At 40.2% G+C, this 21,995-nt stretch overlaps 1 protein-coding gene across 5 annotated transcripts in view; it reads right to left on the bottom strand.

Annotated features, from left to right (window-relative positions):
• The window catches only part of dpp10 (dipeptidyl peptidase like 10), a 1,117,462-nt gene that overhangs the window by 404,970 nt on the left and 690,497 nt on the right, over positions 1 to 21,995 (bottom strand). For all 5 annotated transcript variants that reach the window (XM_078403450.1, XM_078403449.1, XM_078403451.1 and 2 more), the window contains exon 3: positions 18,155 to 18,250. In XM_078403450.1, the coding sequence (XP_078259576.1) occupies positions 18,155 to 18,250 (96 nt within the window). The remainder of the gene's footprint in view (positions 1 to 18,154; positions 18,251 to 21,995) is intronic.

Raw genomic sequence — 21,995 nt, 5'->3', positions numbered from 1 at the left:
TGCAGCTAGCAGCTCAGTACGATTTGGAATTACACCAGATGGATGTGAAAACAGCTTATCTACATGCTCCAATTGATTGTGAGCTGTATATTGAACAACCTGAAGGATTTGAAGTGAAAACAGACACAGGTGAAAAGCTGGTCTGCAAACTTAACAAATCACTGTATGGACTGAAACAGTCAGGACGGAACTGGAACAAGATGCTGCATGGTCATCTCAGTAAAAATGGTTTCGCACAAAATCCAGCAGATCACTGCGTGTACAGTAAAGAGACTGAAAATGAGAGAATAATTCTGATCATGTGGGTTGACGACCTAATTATTGCTGCCAGTGATAAAGAATCTCTCAATGGTGTGAAAGAAATGCTAAGTGCAAAGTTTAAGATGAAAGATCTTGGGAAACTTAGACATTTTCTAGGCATTGATTTTTCACAGACAGAGGGAGAAATAAAAATGAACCAAAAGAGGTACATAGCAAAAATACTGGAGAAGTTTGGAATGTCTGACTGTAAAACAAGGTCAACTCCATGTGAACAGAAACAAAACTTTTATGATGATGATGAGCCTGTTAATCCAACACAATACAGGGAAGTGGTAGGCAGCTTGATATATGTGATGACATGTACAAGGCCTGATTTAAGCTGGATTGTCAGTAAACTGTCACAATATCTAGCAGAGCCTAAAGAACAACATAGGATAACTACCAAACATGTGTTGAGGTACTTAAAGGGTACTATAAACCAGGAGCTGTGTTACAAGAAAAGAGAGGAAAAACTCAAACTTGTTGCATACAGTGACGCTGACTGGGCGGCAGATCAAAATGACAGGCGAAGCACAACAGGATATTGTTTTAGTTTGTCTGAAAATGGGCCTGTTATTTCATGGAAATCCAAGAAACAGCAGACAGTAGCCTTATCCACATGTGAAGCCGAATATATGGCAATGGCGGCTACTACACAAGAGAGCTTGTATCTTGTGCAGCTATTGAAAGGAATGGACAAAGATTGCCAGTACGAGCCAGTGAAAATCTTTGAGGACAATCAAGGTGCGATTGCATTATCAAAGAACCCAGTGAACCGACAAAGATGCAAACATATCGACATTAGGTATCATTTCATTCGGTCTGCACTCAGTGATAAGAAAGTAATCATTGAGTATTGTCCAACAGCAGACATGGTTGCAGATATCTTAACTAAGCCTGCAACAAAGTTTAAAACTGAGAAATTCAGGGATTATATGTTTGGAGTGTAAAATCATAACAACAAAATTATTTATTTTTTGTGAAAGGTTGAACACTGTAAATGTGTAAAATGTGGTGATACAGAGAATGTAATCAGATTAAGTTATGTTGTATATGTTGTTAAATGTAATGCACAGCATAAGAGCAAGTGGGGGTGTTGGATGTTAAACTGAAACTGTTTAGATGTGCTCTTATACTGACGTCACTACCGGTGTACCAGATATAAAATGCATATGAAAACAAAATAAAAGTCTTCTCTTCCGGTTAAAGCAACACCGACGTATGAGAGCATGTGTGTTTATTCCTCCGAAGAATAAAAGCATAATACCGACTATCCTGCCCTTGAGATGCAAACGCCAACAAACTGGCCTCCACTGCCTTCTGAGGCAGAGAATTCCACACCTTCACCACTCTCTGACTAAAAAAGTTCTTCCTCATCTCCGTTCTAAATGGAGTTTAGAACATTCTAAATGTTGGAAGCACTTTGAAGGCAAGACAGCCCCCGTGGAAAGAGAAACAGGTAAGACGTCAGGTCCAGCACCTTCATTAGAAGTGGGAAAGGGAGAAAATAAGTTAGTTCAGGTTCCAGAGAGATTGGGGAATTGTTTCATCTTCAGCGGGTGAGCCTGACTTGTTGAGTGTTTCTGCCATTTTTCTATTTTGATGCATAAATGGAGCAAGTTGCCAGAGAGAGTTGTTGAAGCAGGTACCATAGAAATATTTGAAAGACTGATTGAGATTTGGGAATGGGTGGATGGAATGAAGAGGATATCATCTTTCGAATGAGACCAAATCCTAATGTGGTGATTAAGGAGGAGTTACTATCAGAACAAGATTGTTTGTCTATGCAATGTTCAGCTTTGTTAGGCTGTGGGACATTCCCAGAAGGCTGGACGAAAACTGAGGCAAAATGATGACCGTCTGCAATGGCCAGTCCTGTTAGAGAGAGAAAGAGTAAGATACCTGTAGTTGGATAATTTAATAGAGTTTGTATAGCTGCAATGCACCAGCTAGAAGATGAGGTGTTGTTCCTTTAGCTTGCTTTGAGCCTTATGGAAAGAGTGCAGGAGGCCAGAAAAGGTCAGTGCAGGGATGGGATGGAGAACTCCAGTGGCTGTGTAGAATTGACACAAAGCGACATCACAAGGCTGAACTCAATGCTAGCATTTATTTCAAGAGGGCTTGTATACAAAATCAGGGATGTAACGTTGAGGCTCCATAACACACTGGTAAGGCCGCATTTGGAATATTGTGAGCAATTTTGGGCACCATATCTGAGGAAGGGTGTACTGGCTCTGGAGAGGGTCCAGAGGAGGTTTACAAGAATTATCCCAGGAATTGGTAGGTTAACCTACGATGAGCATTTGTCAGCACTGGGCCTGTACTTGCTGGAGTTTAGAAGAATGTGGGGGGACCTCATTGAAACGTACAGAATAGTGAAAGGCTTGGATAAAGTAGATGTGGAGAGGATGTTTCGACAAGTGAGAGAGTCTAGAACTAGAGGTCACAGCCTCAGAATTAAAAGGATGTTCTTTGGTCATTTAATCTTTGGTCAGAGAGTGGCGAATCTGTGGAATTCTTTGGGCCGAACAAATTTGGGCAAACTTGATGGGCCGAATGACCTACTTCCACTCCTATTCTTTATGACCTTATAAACATGAAAACAAAGAACAACACTTTAGGTGAAATACGGTTGCATGAAATGTGAGAATGTAATTTTTGAAATAAGTTTGCCACGAGTTATGAGCAAGAAACGTTGGTATTTATTACACAGTCCTAATTGTCATAGAACAAAGGAGTTTTATATCATATCATATATCATATAATATATATATACAGCCGGAAACAGGCCTTTTCAGCCCACCAAGTCCATGCCGCCCAGCGATCCCCGCACATTAACACTATCCTACACCCACTAGGGACAATTTTTACATTTACCCAGCCAATTAACCTACATACCTGTACGTCTTTGGAGTGTGGGAGGAAACCGAAGATCTCGGAGAAAACCCACGCAGGTCACGGGGAGAACGTACAAACTCCTTAGAGTGCAGCACCCGTAGTCAGGATCGAATCTGAGTCTCCGGCGCTGCATTCGCTGTAAAGCAGCAACTCTACCGCTGCGCTACCGTGCCGCCCGAATGTGAGTTTTCTATCCACATTCACAGCTTTATCCATATTGGTTAACCTCAAAAGATATTTCTCTTGTTTTCTTACATTAGCTCAACCAGCAATTATTTTGATTACATTTCATATCATATAGATCTGATATGAATGCATAAGAGCTAACGTTGTAGTAAGTAAGTGGTGTTCAGAGTAATTGCTTTCTACCTGCATTAGATTTACACCACTCTTTTGCTTTGCTTGTAAAAGTTCTCAAATATTTTGTTCCGGAACCTGATAACGTCTATTTAACTTAAACAGTTTCGGGGAAAAAAAAGTATTGCCATTAATTTTAATAGTAAGATACAAAACAAGGCACCTGTGTACAAATGATGCATGGAATATGCTATTCACTATCCTTGGTAAAAATAATACTAATTTACATGTTTTATAGATCTAATCAGCTATGCAATGTGTACAAATTATAAGATGTCTTTAAATAATTCCACTGCACCATCTTTAGAGTTATGGGAGTACAGTCCAGAAGTTGTCTTGTGCCTGGAGAAGTCCATTGAAAAGGCTATGCAGTGTGTGTCTCTTTAAACTTGAGCCCTCAGCTATATGAACAAGGCTTTCCTTCCAACATGTTCCCTTGGTGATCACGGGTCAGGTTCTGTGTCAAGGCAAAGCTTTCTATTCATCTTGACAGCTGAAATTATTGAGAGTCCACATAGGTAAGGCTGGCAAATTTTCTTCCAGAATCTGTTGGTGAACCATCTTGGGTTTTTCAGCATTTCAGTTATTTCATATTCAGCAATACTTATGTTAACTTGTTTTCATATTAAAACCTTTGATTTATTTAAATACTTCAATTTAAATTCACCAGCTGATATGGGAGGGTTGGTACTCACTCCAGCTCATTAATCCGGGACCTTAGATATTTATCCAGTAACCGTTGTGTTACCACATTCCTTAGAATGGCTAAATTGCAATTAACATTGTAAACTGCAACATCAGAACATAAGTGGATTTGTGCGACCTATGACCAGCATAAACTATTTGAATAAATGGTTATGTTTACACTGGATGATATATTGAGCATGCCAGTAAATCTAATTCATTTAATGAGGCACACAATAAGGTGAGAATGATGCAGGTGGTTGAAAAGACCAAATTAATTAATAAAGAGATTGACTCAACTGAGGTATAAACAATCAACAGTTAAAATTATTAAGACAGAAATAAGATGAAATGTCTCATTAATCTTTCAACTAACAATTAATTAATCATGTAACTGTCAAATGATCAGTCCATTTTGCAAAATTTAGTGTGACACTGTGCCTGAAAAGTTGCAGCACGAACAAAGGTATTCCAATATATTTTCTTGCTTTCTTCATTAGTTTGAACTGTGGGAATTAATCTAATTTAGATACCGGTAAAAATATTGAAGCAAACTTGAGCGGTGATTAAATGTCCTTGTCAATGATACAACGGGCATGATCAGAAGTCCTGGTTTGCAAATAAATAGCACTCTCGTGCTTAACTACAAACCACAAAAGACATTTCCCTTCTGTTTTCTTATATTGGCTCAATCAAGTCAAAGTCAAAGTCAATTTTATTGTCAATCCTCAGCCAGTTTACACAGACAGAAAATCGAAATACCGTTTCCCACAATCCCGAGGAACAAAGTGCATAAAACTAAGTTAAAATTAAAAAGGCACAGCAAACAACAATCAACATAAATATAAAATATAGTCACTTCAAATGCGTTAAAAAAAAATTTAAAATTTAAAATTTAAAAAAAGTGTCTGGTGCTGGATGTGCGTGTGTGTGGGGTGTTAAAGTCCAGGTCCAATAGGGGCAGGGGAGAGAGGAGGAAGGGAGGGGAGAGACTTCAGCATCCTGACAGCCTGGTGGAAAAAACTGTTCTTTAGTCGGGTGGTGCTTGACCTCAGGCTGCGAAACCTTCTCCCTGAAGGCAGGAGGGTGAAGAGGCTGTTGGAGGGGTGGGAGGGGTCACCCACAATGCTCAATGCTTTGCGGGTGAGGCGGGTGGTGTAAAGGACCAGGAGTGTTGGGAGTGAGGCGCCAGTGATCCTCTCAGCAGTGTTCACTATGCGCTGCAGGGTCTTGCGGCTGGAGGCTGTGCAGCTGCCGAACCACACAGTGATGCAGCTGCTGAGGATGCTCTCGATGGCGCCTCGGTAAAAAGTGTACATGATGGGTGTGGGGGCTCCCGCTCTCTTCAGTTTGCGGAGGAAGTAGAGGCGCTGCTGGGCTTTCTTGGCGATGGACGTGATGTTGTTGCTCCAGGAGAGATCCTCGTTGATGTTCACCCCCAGGAATTTGGTGCTGCTCACCTGCTCCACAGCAGCACCATTGATGGTCAGTGGGTGGGGGTGTTGGGTGTGCGTTCTCCTGAAGTCGACAACAATCTCCTTTGTTTTCTCCACATTCAGGAAGAGATTGTTGTCTGTGCACCACGCGGCCAGCTGGTCCACCTCCTTCCTGTAGTGGGTCTCGTCGTTGTTGCTGATGAGACCCACCACTGTTGTGTCATCCGCAAACTTGACGAAGTGGTTGGAGCTGTAGGTGGGTGTGCAGTCGTGGGTCAGCAAGGTGAAGAGCAGGGGGCAATCAACAGTTATTTTGGTTGCATTTCATAAACATTTGTTATGAATGCATAAGAGGTAAAGTTGCAGTAAGTGGTGCTAGGAGTAATTGCTTTCTTCTGGCATTAGATTTACACCACTCTTTTGATTTGGCTGTAAACGTTTTCAAACAATATTTTGCTCCCAAACCTGATAACATTTTTTTGAGATAATCAGTTTAGGGAGAGGAAATAAGTCTCATTGTTAATTTTAATAGAAAGACACAAAGCTGGGCACTTGTGACCAATTCACACATGGAATATGCCCTTCACCATCCTTGGCAAAAATAATATTAATTTACATGCTTTACTAATCTAATCAACTATGCAATGTGCATGAATTATGAGGTGTCTAAATAATTCCATCTTTAGAGCTATCAGGTCATAAGGTCATAAGTGGGAGGAGCATTATTAGGCCATTCGACCTATCAAGTCTACACCATTCAATCATGGCTGATCCATCTCTTCCTCCTAACCCCATTCTCCTGCCTTCTCCCCATAACCCCTGACACCCATACTAATCAAGAATCTATCTATCTCTGCCTTAAAAACATCCATTGACTTGGCTACCACAGGCAAATAATTCAACAGATTCGCCACACTCTGACTAAAGAAATTCCTCCTCATCACCTTCTGATAGGAACGTCCTTTAATTCTGAGGCTATTACCTCTAGGATCCTGGCAGGAATTATGGTGGAATAGCAGTGGCAGGAATTTCTGGGCATAATCCAGAAGATGCAGGATCATTTCATTCCAAAGAGCATGAAAGATTCTAAAGGGAGTAAGAGGCAACTGTGGCTGACAAGGGAAGTTAGGGATGGAATAAAACTAAAAGAAAAGGTGTACAACAGAGCAAAGAGTAGCAGGAAGCCAGAGAATTGATAAACTTTCAAAGGAAAACAGAAGGTAATAAAAAGGGCAATACAGGGTAAAAGATGAAGTACGAGGGTAAGCTGGTCAAGAATACAAAGAAGGATAGTAAAAGCTTATTTAGGTATGTTAAGAGAAAAAGATTAGTAAAGCCAAATATGGGTCCCTTGAAGGCAGAAACAGGTGAAATTATTATGGGGAACAAGGAAATGGCAGAAGAGTTGAACAGGTATTTTGGTTCTGTCTTCACTAAGCAAGACACAAACAATTTCCCAGATGTAATAGAGGACAGAGGATCTAGGGGGACAGAGGAACTGAAAGAAATTTGCATTAGGTGAAAAATAGTATTAGGTAGACTGATGGGACTGAAGGCTAATAAATCCCCAGGGCCTGATGGTCTGCATCCCAGGGTACTCAAGAGATGGCTCTAGAAATCGTGGACACATTGGTGATCAATCATTTTCCAATGCTCATAAGATTCAGGATCAGTTCCTGTGGATTGGAGAGTATCTAAAGTTATCCCACTTGACAAGAAAGCGAGAGAAAAAACAGGGAATTATAGACCAGTTAGCCTGACATCGGTGGTGGGGAAGATGCTGGATTCAATTATTAAAGAAGTAATAACGGCGCATTTGGATAGCAGCGAAAGGATTGGTCCAAGTCAGCATGGATTTATGATTATCCTACATGATTAATCTTCTGGTATTTTTTGAGGATGTGACAAGTAAAATGGATGAAGGAGAGCCAGTGGATGTAGTATCTGCACTTTCAGAAAGCCTTTGATAAGGTCCCACAGGCAATTAGTGGGCAAAATTAGAGCACATGGTATTAGGGGTAGGGTATTGACATGGGTAGAGAATTGGTTGGCAGACAGGAACCAAAGAGTAGGAATAAATGGGTCCCTGTCAGAATGGCAGGCAGTGGCGAGTGGAGTGCCGCAAGGCTCGGTGCTGGGGCCGCAACTATTTACAATATATATTAAAGATTTAGATGATGGAATTAAAAGTAACACTAGCAAATTTGAAGATGTCACAAAGCTGAGTGGCAGTGTGAACTGTGAAGAGGATGCTAGGAGGTTGTAGAGTGACTTAGACAGGTTGAGTGAGTGGGCAGATGGATGGCAGATGCAGTATAATGTAGATAAAAGTGAGGTTATCCACTTTGGCAGCAAGAACAAGGAGGCAGATTATTATCTCAACAGTGTCAGATTAGGAAAAAGGGAAGTGCAACGAGACCTAGGTGTTCTTGTACACCAGTCACTGAACGTAAACATGCAGGTGCAGCAGGCAGTGAAGAAAGCTAATGGCATGGCCTTCACCTCGAGAGGATTTGAGTATAGGAGTAAAGAAGTCCTTCTGCAGTTGTACAGGGCCCAGGTGAGACCACATGTGGAGTATTGTGTGCAGTTTTTGTCTCCCAATTTGAGGAAGGACATCCTTGCTATTGAAGCAGTGCAGCTTAGGTTTGCGAGGTTAATCCTTGGGACGGCGGGACTGTCATAAGAGGAAAGATTGGAAAGACCAGGCTTGTATTCACAGGAATTTAGAAAGATGAGAGGGGATCTTATAGAAACATCTTAAATTATAAAAGGACTGAACAAGCTAGATGCAGGATAAATGTTTAAATGTTCCAAATGTTGGGGGAGTCCAGAACCAGGAGTTACAGTCTTAGCTTAAAGGGGAGGCCATTTAAAACTGAGATGAGAAAAAACTTTTTCACCCAGAGAGTTGTGAATTTGTGGAATTCTCTGCCACAGAAGGCAGTAGAGACCAATTCACTAGATGAATTTAAAAGAGAGTTAGATAGAGCTCTAGGGGCCAGCAGAATCAAGGGATATGGGGAGAAGGCAGGCACGGGTTACTGAATGTGGATGATTAGCCATGATCACAATGAATGGCGGTGCTGGTTCGAAGGGCCAAATGGCCTCCTCCTGCACTTATTATCTATGTTTCTATGTAAAGGAAATACCATGGGTTAGGATCTTTGTCAAGGCAGAGACTGGAGAACAGTACTAGGATCGGCTGAAAAGAGTGGCATTCATGATCTGAGGGGAGGCATTAATTGGAGCATTGACCTGGGAGAGTGTATCTGGTGCATGGATTGCAGTGACTGTTCGAGCAGGTCTCCTTTATGTAAAGGGACAGGTCTCAGAAGAGTAGTGAAAGCCATCTTCTGTCAGATTGGACCATGCCAACTGTGCAGAGACCAAAATTAGGGAAGTTGTAATCAGGCACGATCTGTATTCTTCAAGACATCTGATGGCACCATAAAATGTCAAAGTGCTGGAGTAACTCAGCTGATCAGGCAGCATCTTTGGAGAACGTAAATAGGTGGCATTTTGGATTGGGACCCTTCAGACTCTTTTGATGCCACAAATTTGCTTCACATTTTACAGTTACACAGGATTGAGAAGGAAACTGGAGACCATGCAATTCTCAGAAAGTAAAAGTACTTGATGATGTCTGAAGAAAGGTCCCATCCATGAAATGTTGTTTGTCCATTCCTTCCTTAGATGCTGGCTCGCACACCGCGTTCCTTGAGCAATTTGTTTTTTTTGCGCAAAATTCCAGCATCTACAATCTCTTGTCTCCAATTGATAGAAGGTATCAATTCTTCCTTAGAGTTAGACTCATATATATATATAAAAAACATTGAACCACATTGTTCACAATATGGTGCAAATACTATCCAATTTTAAAGTGCTTATCCAAATGAACTACCCATAATATTTTTGAATCGGTGTATATTGTCAGTTAAGCAGTTATTCCCCAATTGGTGATTCAACAATATTGTACTATATTCACTGAAAATAAATCTTATACAATTTTGCCCCTCTCACTTTAAACCTATGACCTCTGGTTCTTGATTCCCCAACCCTGGATACAAGACTATGCATTCACCTTATCTATTCCCCTCATGTTCTTACACACTTCCACAAGATCACTCCTCAGACTCCTGCGCTTCAAGGAATAAAGTCCTAACCTACCCAACCTCTCCCTATAGCTCAAGCCTGGTAACATCAATGTGAATCTTCTCGGCATTCTTTCCAGCTTAGCAATGCCCTTCCTATAGCAGGGTGACCAAAACTGAACATCAATAATCCAAATGCGGTCTCACCAACATCTTATACAACTGATGTTGGGATGTAATATAACATACAGACTGATCAAGGCCAATGCACCGAAAACCTTCTTGGCCACCCTATCTAACCTCTTGACACCCCTTTCAAGGAACAAAGTACCTGCATTCTTTGATCCCTCTGCTCCACAACATTCTCCAGGGCTCTGCCAATCACTGTGAAGGTCCTGCCCTGGTGTGACTTCATAAATGCAACGCTTCGCACTTATCTGCATTATCATCATCATCATCATTGGTCCAAAAACGCTCACCAAATCCACCCAAAACTTCATCCTCAACATTGATGGTCTCCCAGTATCCACCTCACCTCACATCCGGAATCTTGGAATCATCCTTGATCAAACCCTCTCCTTCGACAAACACATCAAACACATCACAAAGACAGCCTTCTTCCACCTCAAAAACATTGCCCGTCTCTGTCCATCCCTCTCCTCCACAGCTGCAGAAACCCTCATCCACGCCTTCATCACCTCCCGTCTGGACTACTGCAACAGCCTCCTCTATGGCGCACCCTCAAAAATCATCAATAAACTTCAATACATTCAAAACTCCGCTGCCCGTCTACTCACACACACCTCGATCCGTGACCATATCACCCCCGTCCTTTATAAACTCCACTGGCTCCCCATCCCCCAGAGAATCCAGTACAAAATCCTCCTCATAACATACAAAGCCCTCCATAACCTGGCCCCATCCTACCTGACCGACCTCCTCCACAGGCACACTCCCACCTGCACCCTCCGCTCTGCCGCTGCCAATCTCCTATCCCCCCACATCCGGACCAAACTCAGATCCTGGGGGGACAGGGCTTTCTCCATCGCTGCTCCCACCCTATGGAACTCACTACCCCAAACCGTTAGAGACTCCTCCACACTCACCACATTCAAAACATCACTGAAGTCTCACCTGTTCAGTACTGCCTTCAACCACTGAAGGTCACCTCACCTTCTGTCTCCTTTCTCTGTTCATTTATTTATTTACTTATTTATCTATTTATTAATTTCCCTATGTTCTCAAAATCTCTGTAAAGCGTCTTTGAGTATATGAAAAGCGCTATATAAATAAAATGCATTATTATTATTATTATTATTAAACTCTCACTTTCATTAAACTAGCTCATCCTCAGGTTACTTGCCCAACTGCTCAAAAAAAAAAGTAAAATGCAAAACTTTAACTTTGACTTTAAGAACAATTTTCGACTTCCAGAAATGAAACTCAACATTTTACGTCTAAATAAACTGAGTGGTATTTCAATGCCAAATGAAATACATAATGCAGTGATAGGTTCTGCAAATAGCAGCACCAACTTACATTAGGAAATTATATTTTCAATTAATGTATAAATGCAATAACCTTTGAAACTCGCAAGAAGATTAATGAGAAGTGATCACATTTGGGGGAATAACACTGGATAGAGGAAATTACCCAACAACTGAGGTAATCTGCAGCTAAAGGATGATGTATGTGTTAATAATGTTCAGCTTAATAAACTTGGAAATGTTTTTGCCAGTACATACGTATGTTAATAATGTTCCATTAGTGGAATAATTAATGGTGTGTATATTGGCTGGTTGATATCAATATACAAGGCCCCCACAAAATAAATATGTCTCTCTTTTTCTGAAAGAAGCCCTCAAGAAATCTTTTGATGTGAACAACAGTAAAATATCAAACTTTCCCAGTGAATTACAGCCAGAGATTATAATGTTACTTGAAGGCAAATGGGCTGAGATTGATGAAAATCAGTGGCTGTTTAGTTTTACTCTATCTTTGATTTAGCAAAAAAATGTATTCACTTTGCAGCTTTCTATTGAGAGTCAAATAAATAGCAAGGCCAGGCAAACTAAACACAAATGGGACATACCTGCATTTACCATTTCAGTCTAGGTCAGTGACCCCATTCTCAGCTGGTATAAAGTTGAAGGGCTGGATGCAAAAGTGTATCCATCCCAGCACAGGATCTTCGAGCTCCATCCCTGGACTCAATGCTGAGTATCACAACTGAGCAGAGTGTAAGATGTGCTGGCCCACAGATCATCCATTGGAGGAAAACATTTTTAAAAATAAGCACGTTTATCAGTGCATCTTGTCATTGCAGAGCACTGAAAGTCAGATGGAGGTCTCTGACCACCTGGTTTTCATGCTGCTGTATACCACAATGTGTGTGCTGAACATGATGCCTAGACAAACTCCTATCTGCTTGTACATAATCCATTTATTCACAAAATGCTGGAGTAACTCAGCAGGTCAGGCAGCATCTCGGGAGAGAAGGAATGGGTGACGTTTCAGGTCGAGACCCTTCTTCAGACTGATCCATAATCCATATCCCTGCCTATGCAAAAATTGCTTACATGCTTGCATTATGTTAGCCTCCAGCCCTTTCAGCACATTCCAGGCACTCACCGCCTTTTCTGTAAAAAAAAACGCCTTGCACATCTTTGAACATTGCTTCTCTCACCTTAAAGCTTGTTGATTTGGTTAAGAGTTGATTTAAAAAATTGCTGATGTACCATTGTATGATTCTGTAATTTGGAGGACATTGACTTCTCAAATTTACAATAAATGAGCCAGTCATAACCTCAAAATGGGCACTAATCCCCAACTGATACCTTGCAAGGGTGTCAGGATGAATCAGAACTTCAGGATTATTCAGATGATGGCTTTTTAATGATGTAATCAGTAGTCTTATGCTTCGTCTTTAAAGGGTCTGTTGCTGACTATTCCATAAACAGGCTCCAATTTACTATTTCTGTGCAGCCAGAAGCAATATAGAACATTCCTGGCTTTGCATTAAAAAATACAGACCAGAGATTTCTCTCCTTCCATGCCTTCCCCTCCCTAACAGGTCCATGTTTCAATGCAAGTCTGGTCTCGGTCCCTGATTCAGAAGGGTATCAGCTCATGCACAAAAACATTGTTTTGTAAATTGTCAGCCATCAGTGAAATTATTAACATTGTGTTTTCAAAACGTCATGGTTAAATGAATGTTTTTTTTTCAATATATTCTCATTAAAGTAATAATGAAAAGTGAATTAAATTTTTAAAAAAACCAATGTTTTAAACATAACTGGATAACTGCCATCAATAACAGGTCAATAATTAAAAAAACATCTATTTTCTCTTCAGACTACATCTGTTTGTACATAATTAATACACATGCCAATATTTTATTGGCCGATATCAGTTTCTGACACTCTCTTGCTAACTGCCTTCAGCAGAATTTCAGAGATAATTTGGCCATGGTGAAAAATGGCCAACATCAGATCAGCCACCCTTAATGCATCTCCACTGATATTACTTCACATTGTATCCAATGGAGAGGAAAATTGAGAAGTATGGATAATGTATGGCCAATCCAATACTGTCTGCTTCATGCCACTGCTAAATTTAAATTAGGCCCATTATCGTTTGGATTTGCCTGATTAAATCCAAAATGAATCTCACCTAGAAATTCCCTGAACATGATCAGTAAGAACCACTGGAGTGAATCTTGAAGTTTGACCCAGTTTAAACATCGCTGCCTGATTTTACCTATGTTTCACTACAATGTACTTATCTTGTTATCAGTTTTTCCACCACTACTATGCATGTTTGGACAGCACTTCTGAGCATCTGTTGGAAGTAATATGGAAGATCATCAGAGCATTCACATTTGGAGAGTGTCGCCCATTGTTTATGGATAATGTGAAATATGCCCTGTCTGATATTTCCTATCCATTTCTCTCAGTTGCTGAAAATAAGCAGTTTTGCAGAATGGAGACAATACACCTTGCTGCTGATGAAAGGTACCAAATAGTTAAAGCAAAGATATTGCATTCTTGAAGGGAAGAGTGGATAAACCACTGAAGTGGAATAAATGGAGTAAAAATAAAAGGTAGATTCTGCGTTATTAAACATTACTGTAGATATTAAATGCAATTGACAGTCCATTAAGCCATGAGCATCATTTGACTTGAGTCACCTTGTTAATAACCCCTTGCTGCCCAAAATAACACAAAGGAAATTCAAGAGATAATATTAATTTGGAAATTATTACTTCCACCAATCTTTGCAGGCATTTAAGTACTCAAATCAGTATTGTGGGACAAAATTTAAATTACTTGGAACAAAGTTGTTCTTACATGTAGAGAAACATTGCTCTTTGGCAGCAGTAGTTAGCAAGAGCGCACAATATGGTATTGATGGGTGTGCAGATATGTTTGCTACAACAATGAGAAAAGAAAGTGATCACATTCACAGAAGTTAATTTTTCTGTGCTTGCATGGTGCTGATCTTAAAATGGCCCTGCAATACTCAATGAGTTTATTGTAGAGGCTGAGGTTTGCAGCCATTAAATTGAAACAACTTGGACAGGAGGCAATCAATAGACTATTTTGAAATAGCTTACAGAAACAAAGCAGTCAAGTGCACTTGATCGGACGGGATTGTGAACTGCAGCGAGTCATCATTGCACAATGGAAAGGTAATAACTACACCACATGCAACTAATATCGAAGTGTTCAGCCATCAAACACTTGCCCTTTCAATTCTATCGAGGAGAATGTTCAGATCAATTCTCAAATTTTCTTTCAGTTTTAATTCCTGTTAAAATTTAAACAGTAGGTACTGTTCCATTAAACTCCTTTCTAAATATGGGAACTTTTCAGATTATTCAGACAAAGTTTAACATATCAAATAACAAAAAAAACATGGTGATATAACATCCTCCAACATGTTTCATTGCCAATACAATAGGTTTGAAATACATCAATCATTGTGACATTGGGAGCAAGGCATCCATGTTACAAACAGCAAAGTTTTCTACTGTCTAAATATTTTTATTTTGTGTTTGAGCAACGGATGTTGTTTTTTTTCATGAAGAGTATATTGCCAACCTGAGAATATTCTTGATTGGCATCACATCCAAAATATGGTACAATGCAATATTCTCTCAATACCAAAGTATTCGGCTGAAGTATATGTGCTTAAATCTCTTTTGAGAATTAAATTCTATGATTGCTGTGAAGCTATGTATGAAGTTCATTTATAAATCACCAAACCTTTGCATACATTTCTTACTGGAGTACATGTGTAAATTTTGATTACAATTCTGTATTTTGTACCATTCGAACCATAACGTCACATTTCATAGACATAGATACATAGACAATAGATGCAGGAGTAGGCCATTCGGCCCTTCGAGCCAGCACCGCCATTCAATGTGATCATGGCTGATCATCCACAATCAGTACTCCATTCGTACCTTCTCCTCATATCCCTTGATTCTGCTAGCCCTGAGATCTATCTAACTCTCTTTTGAATGCATCCAGTGAATTGGGCTCCACTGCCTTCTGAGGCAGAGAATTCCACAAATTCACAACCCTCTGGGTGAAAAAGTTTTTCCTCATCTTAGTTCTAAATGTCCTATCCCTTAATCATAAACTGTGGCCCCTGGTTCTGGACTCCCCCAACATCGGGAACAAGTTTCCTGCATCTAGAGTGCCCAATCCCTTAATAAGTTAAGATGTTTCTCTAAGATCCCCTCTCATTCTTCTAAATTCCAGTGAATATGTCTAGTCGTTCCATTCTTTCATCATATGACAGTCCTGCCATCCCGGGAATTAACTTTGTGAACCGACGCTGCACCCCTCAATAATATGAATCACAGTAGACAATGGACAATAGACAATAGACAATAGGTGCGGGAGTAGGCCATTCGGCCATTCACGCTAGTACCGCCAATCACTGTGATCATGTCTGATCATCCACAATCAGCACCCCATTCCTGCCTTCTCCCCATATCCCTTGACTCCACTACCTTTAAGAACTCTATCTAACTCTCTCTTGAAAGCATCCAGAGATTTGGCCTCTATTGCCTTCTGAGGTAGAGAATTCCACAGATTCACAACTCTCTGGTTGAAAATTGTCTTCCTCATCTTCGTTCTAAATGGCCTACCCCATATTCTTAAACTGTGGCCCCTGGTTCTGGACTCCCCCAGCATCGGGAACATGTTTCCTGCCTCTAGCGGGTCCAGTCCCATAATAATCCTCTATGTTTCAATAAGATCCCCTCTCATCCTTCTGAATTCCAGTGTGTACAAGCCCAGTCACTCCATTCTTTCAATATATGACAGTCCCCCCATCGCGAAAACTAACCTTGTGAACCTCCACTGCACCCTCAATAGCAAGAATATCCTTCCTCAAATTTGGAGACAAAAACTGCACACAGTACTCCAGGTGTAGTCTCACTAGGGCTCTGGACAACTGCAGAAGGACCACTTTGCTCCTATACTCAACTCCTCTTGTTATGAAGGCCAACATACCATTAGCTTTCTTCACAGCCTGCTGTACCTGCATGCTTCCTTTCAGTGATTGATGAACAAGGACACCCAGATCTCGTTGTACTTCCCCTTTTCCTAACTTGATGCCATTCAGATAATAATCTGCCTTCCTGTTCTTGCCACCAAAGTGGATAACCACACATATATCCACATTAAACCGCATCTGCCAGGCATGTGCCCACTCACCCAATCTGTCCAAGTCACCCTGCATCCTCATAAAAACCTCCTCACAGTTCACACTGCCACCCAGCTTTGTGTCATCTGCAAATTTGCTAATGTTATTTTTAATCCCTTCATCTAAGTCATTAATGTATATTCTAAATAGCTGCGGTCCCAGCACCAAACCTTGTGGTACCCCACTCGTCACTGCCTGCCATTCTGAAAGGGACCCGTTAATCCCTACTCTTTGTTTCCTGTCCATCAACCAATTTTCTATCCATGTCAGTACCCTATCCCCAATACCATGTGCTCTAATCTTGGCCACTAATCTCCTTCGTGGGACCTTATCAAAGGCTTTCTGAAAGTACAGGTACACTACATCCACTGGCTCTTCCTTGTCCATTTTCCTAGTTACATCCTCAAATTATTCCAGAAGATTAGTCAAGCATGATTTCCCCTTCGTAATTCCATGCTGACTCGGACCAATCCTGTTACTGCTATCCAAATGTGCCGCTATTTCATACTTTATAATTGACTCCAGATTCTTCCAAACCACCGATGTCAGGCTAACTGGTCTATAATTCCCTGTTTTTCTCCCTCCTCCTTTCTTAAAAAGTGGGATAACATGAGCTACCCTCCAATCCACAGGAACTGATCCTGCATCTATTGAACATTGGAAAATGATCACCAATGCGTCCACAATTTCTAGAGCCACTTCCTGAGTACCCTAGGATGCAGACCATCAGGCCCTATGGATTTATCAGCCTTCAGTCCCATCAGTTTACCCAACACCATTTTCTGACTAATGTGAATTTCCTTCAGTTCTTCCATCACCCTAGGTCCTCTGTCCCCTAGTACATCTGGGAGATTGTTTGTGGCTTCCTTGGTGAAGACAGAACCAAAGTACCTGTTCAACTCGTCTGCCATTTCCTTGTTCCCCATAATAAATTCATCTGTTTCCGTATTCAAGGGATCCACATTTGTCGTAACTAAATTTTTCCTTTTCACGTACCGAAAGAAGCTTTTACTATCCTCTTTTATATTCTTGGCTAGCTTACCTTCATACTTCATCTTTTCTCCCTGTATTGCCTTTTTAGTTACCTTCTGTTGATCTTGAAAAGTTTCCCAATCCTCTGCCTTCCTGCTCATCTTTACTATGTTATACGTCTTCTCTTTTATTTTTATATTGTCCTTGTCAGCCACGGTCACCTCTTACTCCCCTTAGAATCTTTCTTCCTCTTTGGAATGAAATGACCCTGCATCTTCTGGATTATTCCCATAAACACCTGCCATTGCTGTTCCACCGTCATCCCTGCTCGGGTCCCTTTCCAATCAACTTTGGCCAGCTCCTCCCTCATGCCTCCAACTGCAATACTGACACTTCCGATTTTACCTTCTCCCTCTCAAATTGCAGATTAAAACTTATCATATTATGGTCAGTACCTAATGGTTACTTTACCTTGAGTTCCCTTATCAAATCCGGTTCAATACACACCACTAAATCCAGAATTGCCTTCTCCCTGGTAAGCTCCATTACAAGCTGCTCTGAGCATATTTGTAAATTATTTTAAGATGATGATGAATAATTGTTTCTAAGCTCCACCAATATCGCCCACATAATTGCATTGCTTTTTTATTGTCATACTTTAAGCTTGTGAGTTATCGCTTCATTACATACCGTTTATCCATTTTACTTCTGGGTCATGGGCAGTGAACTCTATTCTAAATAGGTCATCCAAAGACAGTCGAGCATCTGCTGTTTTCAAAGTGTCATCTGAAATAAATTAAACATGAACAATATGTTAAAACTTTGTAACATAGAACATTGCCGACAATTTTCTTCTGTAGATTTAACGTTACACAAAACAAATGTTAACAATATTTACATAAAATTAAAATGCAGGGTTAAAAGATAAATGCCACAAGGCAGTAGAATTTGAGGGCAAAATATCAATCATGTTCCTGATGTTGCTCTGAAATCAGGGTAAGTAAAAGTCTGAAGAAGTGTCAGAGCCGAAATGTCACCCATCCATTCCTTCCACAGATGCTACCCGTTGAGTTATTCCAGCACTTTGTGTTTTATGAAAGTACAACGGATTGGGCTGAAGGGCTGGGTTTGCATATTGTCCATCTCTATGAAAGACACACCATGAAACCCAGACTTCTTTTAAAATGTGATTTAGATTGTTGTTAACTATACCCTTTGGAGTCTGGGACAGTGACCTCATCAAAGCAGAAAATATCCAAAATATTTTAGCTCAACAACTTTTCAAAATTGCAGCTATGCTCAATAACTGTGCAAATCCTGAGGAAGGCATATATTTAACATATTTTTGGAACTATGTATGTACCAGCCGCTTTCCCAGTATACTATGCATGCCAGACATAATGGTGCATGCATAATTAAAAAAAAGATTCAATGTTATTTTTCCCTGCACTCGACATGCAGTATAAATCCAGTATCATCCACATTTAATTAATACTATGGGATGTGTGAAAATATGTTTTCAACCAATACATTTCTGGATGGCTTAACACACTGTCGGTAATTAGTTTAGAAACAGTGGGTTGGAAAATTGAGTTTTTCACGTCAGTGATAACTTGATGCTTGACGAGCTTTAATATCCACAGCCAGAATTTGTGATCTTTAATTCCAACAAACTGTGAATTCATTCTAATGACCAGTGATAACACTGCATTGGTTATTTATTTTGATTTTCCCCTTTTGATTTTCCATTTTTTATCCTAGTCATCTATTTCTCTTTTGATTTTTATGATATTCCTTTGTGACATTTTGTCTCCTGATTAACTTAAGAAATGAAAATGCCATCTTAAGCAGTTATTTAATCTTCATGTGGTAGCTTTAATAGGTTTCTATTTTCCACATTTATTAGCTGTAACAAAGTATATTGCTCTAAAAAGATTAGATTAAGGCTCTATGAAAATGGAAAATGCAGTCATTTTGTTGACTGTAAATATTATTGGTTTAATTTAAATTAAAGTTAATTATTCTGAACTCTGTAGTTTTAAATTGCAGTGATAACCAAGTAATAAACAATTAAGCCAGTGATAAATAAATAAAGTAGCCATGTGAGAAACACTAAGTGCTGGAGTGAATCAATGGATCAGGCAGCATTTCTAGAAGGAAAGGAAAGGCGATAGTTTGGTCGAGACCCTTCTTCAGATCCAACTTCAAACAAGTAGCCATACTCTTCCAGATTGTTGAGAAGCCTCTAATTAATTGAAATCAGATGCTGGAAATGATGCTCAACCTTGGAATGCATAATTGCCTGGTCACCTAAAAACATATCAATGGAGATTTGTCTATTGAAAAGTAAGGATGAGAGTCATAGAATCATATAATTATTTTAATGCAAGAATCTAGGTGATGGTTTGCAGCCTTCGGAAGCTGTGGTTGATGGAAACCACTGAACCCGTGAAAACCACATCTGCAAAAGGTTTCTGCGGCTTGCAATACTTTGCTGTGTTGTTGAGTTGAATCCTGGAATTTGATCAAGGCAATGGATGAAGGAGCAAAATATTTACATGGACTTGTTATTCCAAGAGATGGTCACACCCCTTACCTGAAACAAGGTAGAATTAGTGAATCAGGCTGGACAGGAGTGCGAGACAGCACAAAGACGCAGAGACTAATGCTGCAGGAGCAATGCTGCAGGAGCCTTAGCTCTTGTACTTATCGGACAGGAATAGGGATCTTGAAATTTGTGCGGATTAGAGCAGTAACTCCAGGGAACATGAGAAAGCACAGTGCAGCACCTTGTCCAGGAGGCAATTCTCATCAGCAAATCAAAAAGAATGCAGTGGTAATACTGGATGGTAGCATTAAGTACATGTATCCTACTCTCCACAGCTATAAGCACAAGTTCTGAAGACAGTGTTGCCTGCCTGGTGCCTGGGTTAAGGATATCCCTTTGGTCCTGGAGAGGACCTTGGAGTGGAAGGAGAAAGATGATCCATGGGGAAATCAATGACATGGACAGGATTCTGAAGGAGAGCCATGAAGGTGTTAATTTCTGGATTATTACCCGAGCCTCGTGCAAATTAGTAAATAAATGAATAAGCCAAAAGATTTGTTTGAGTAGAATTCTTTGAAAGAAAATCTGTTCCTTTTCAATGGATTTCTTTTGGATTCAGGACCAGTGAATTGAAGATCAAGGGCTATGAATAAAAATTTCAAATAAATAATTGGGCATGGATTCCAGTATGTGTAAATTTAGGAAATTAAAGAGCAAGGACAAAATGATACTGCAGGGCAGCAAACTAAATAATCATAACTAGACTGTCAGGAGGAGGCAGACCATGCAAGCATAAATATACCCCAATTAGAATCACAGCAGGGAAAACGAGTACAAAGGCAAATCTGAAGGTTCTTTATTTGAATTTGTGTTGCTTCTGTAAAAATGTGGGCGAGTTAACCATATTGGAAATGGGGACCATTTTAATGGCTGTAGCAGAAACGTGATCGCAAAATTACCAAGTTTAGGAATTAAATTATCCAGGATGGCTAACTTTTAAGAGAGATGGAGATGAGACGGTTCCGATTTTCAGAAATGGGATCAAGACTATGGAATCAAGTGGAATCAGTGTGGATGAAGCCGAGAAACAGCAAGGGCTAGAAACCATTGGTGCACCTTGTATATTGGTCACTAAACACTAGTGTTAATTTAGGCATGATATATAATGGAAGTTAAAGGAGTATGGAGCAAGGGTAATGCAATAATCACAGGAGAGTTTAAGTTACATGTAACCTGTGCAAAAAATGACTGAGAAATTGGTGTCTTCATTGCTCCTGGGGAGGTTTTAAAATCTGAAATCTACTCATTAAAATGAACAGTGAAAAGTTAACATCTGCAAGACTGTGCCATATCAGTTTCCCTATCTAGAATGATTATCTGGAAGTATAAGCACACCTCTTAGTGGATGCCGTCAGACATTGAAAAATACATTGGATTAGGCTCGTGGTAAAGGGCAGATAAGACATACCTGCCTTGTAACTGTCAAATTCTGGGGATTGATGATGAGTTTCAGTTTAGATTTGTTCCATTCTATGTTGTCAGCGGATTAAGCACAGGACTTGGTGAAGTTATTCTCTTGAAGCGACTCCTCTGGGGATCCACTTTATTACCATCCAACAGAAATCTCATCTCTTGTGTTAAAGGTCACATTCTGAAAACTTGATTCCATGGTATTACATTAGTAATGTTGGATATCAGTTTTATTAGCTAAACCTCGCTTTCAATTACTAAATGGACTTCGTATTGTTTTTAAACATTATTTACAAGGCTCAGATTTCAGCTTTCACCAGACATTGTCAGTCTTGCAAATTTGAAATATTCAATAGCAAGCTTCTGTATGGGGTGGCACAAAGAGCTGAGCTGCTGCCTCATAGCTCCAATGACCTGGATTTAATCTTAACCTTCTTTGCTCTCTGTGTAGGGTTTTGCATGTTGTCCCTGTGCTCTGTTTTCCTCCGACATCCAGAGGACATTCAGGTTGGA

Source organism: Rhinoraja longicauda, chromosome 8, assembly GCF_053455715.1.
Source record: "Rhinoraja longicauda isolate Sanriku21f chromosome 8, sRhiLon1.1, whole genome shotgun sequence".
In the NCBI taxonomy this organism is placed as follows: Eukaryota; Metazoa; Chordata; class Chondrichthyes; order Rajiformes; family Arhynchobatidae; genus Rhinoraja; species Rhinoraja longicauda.
This window is presented reverse-complemented; position numbering and strand designations above follow the sequence as displayed.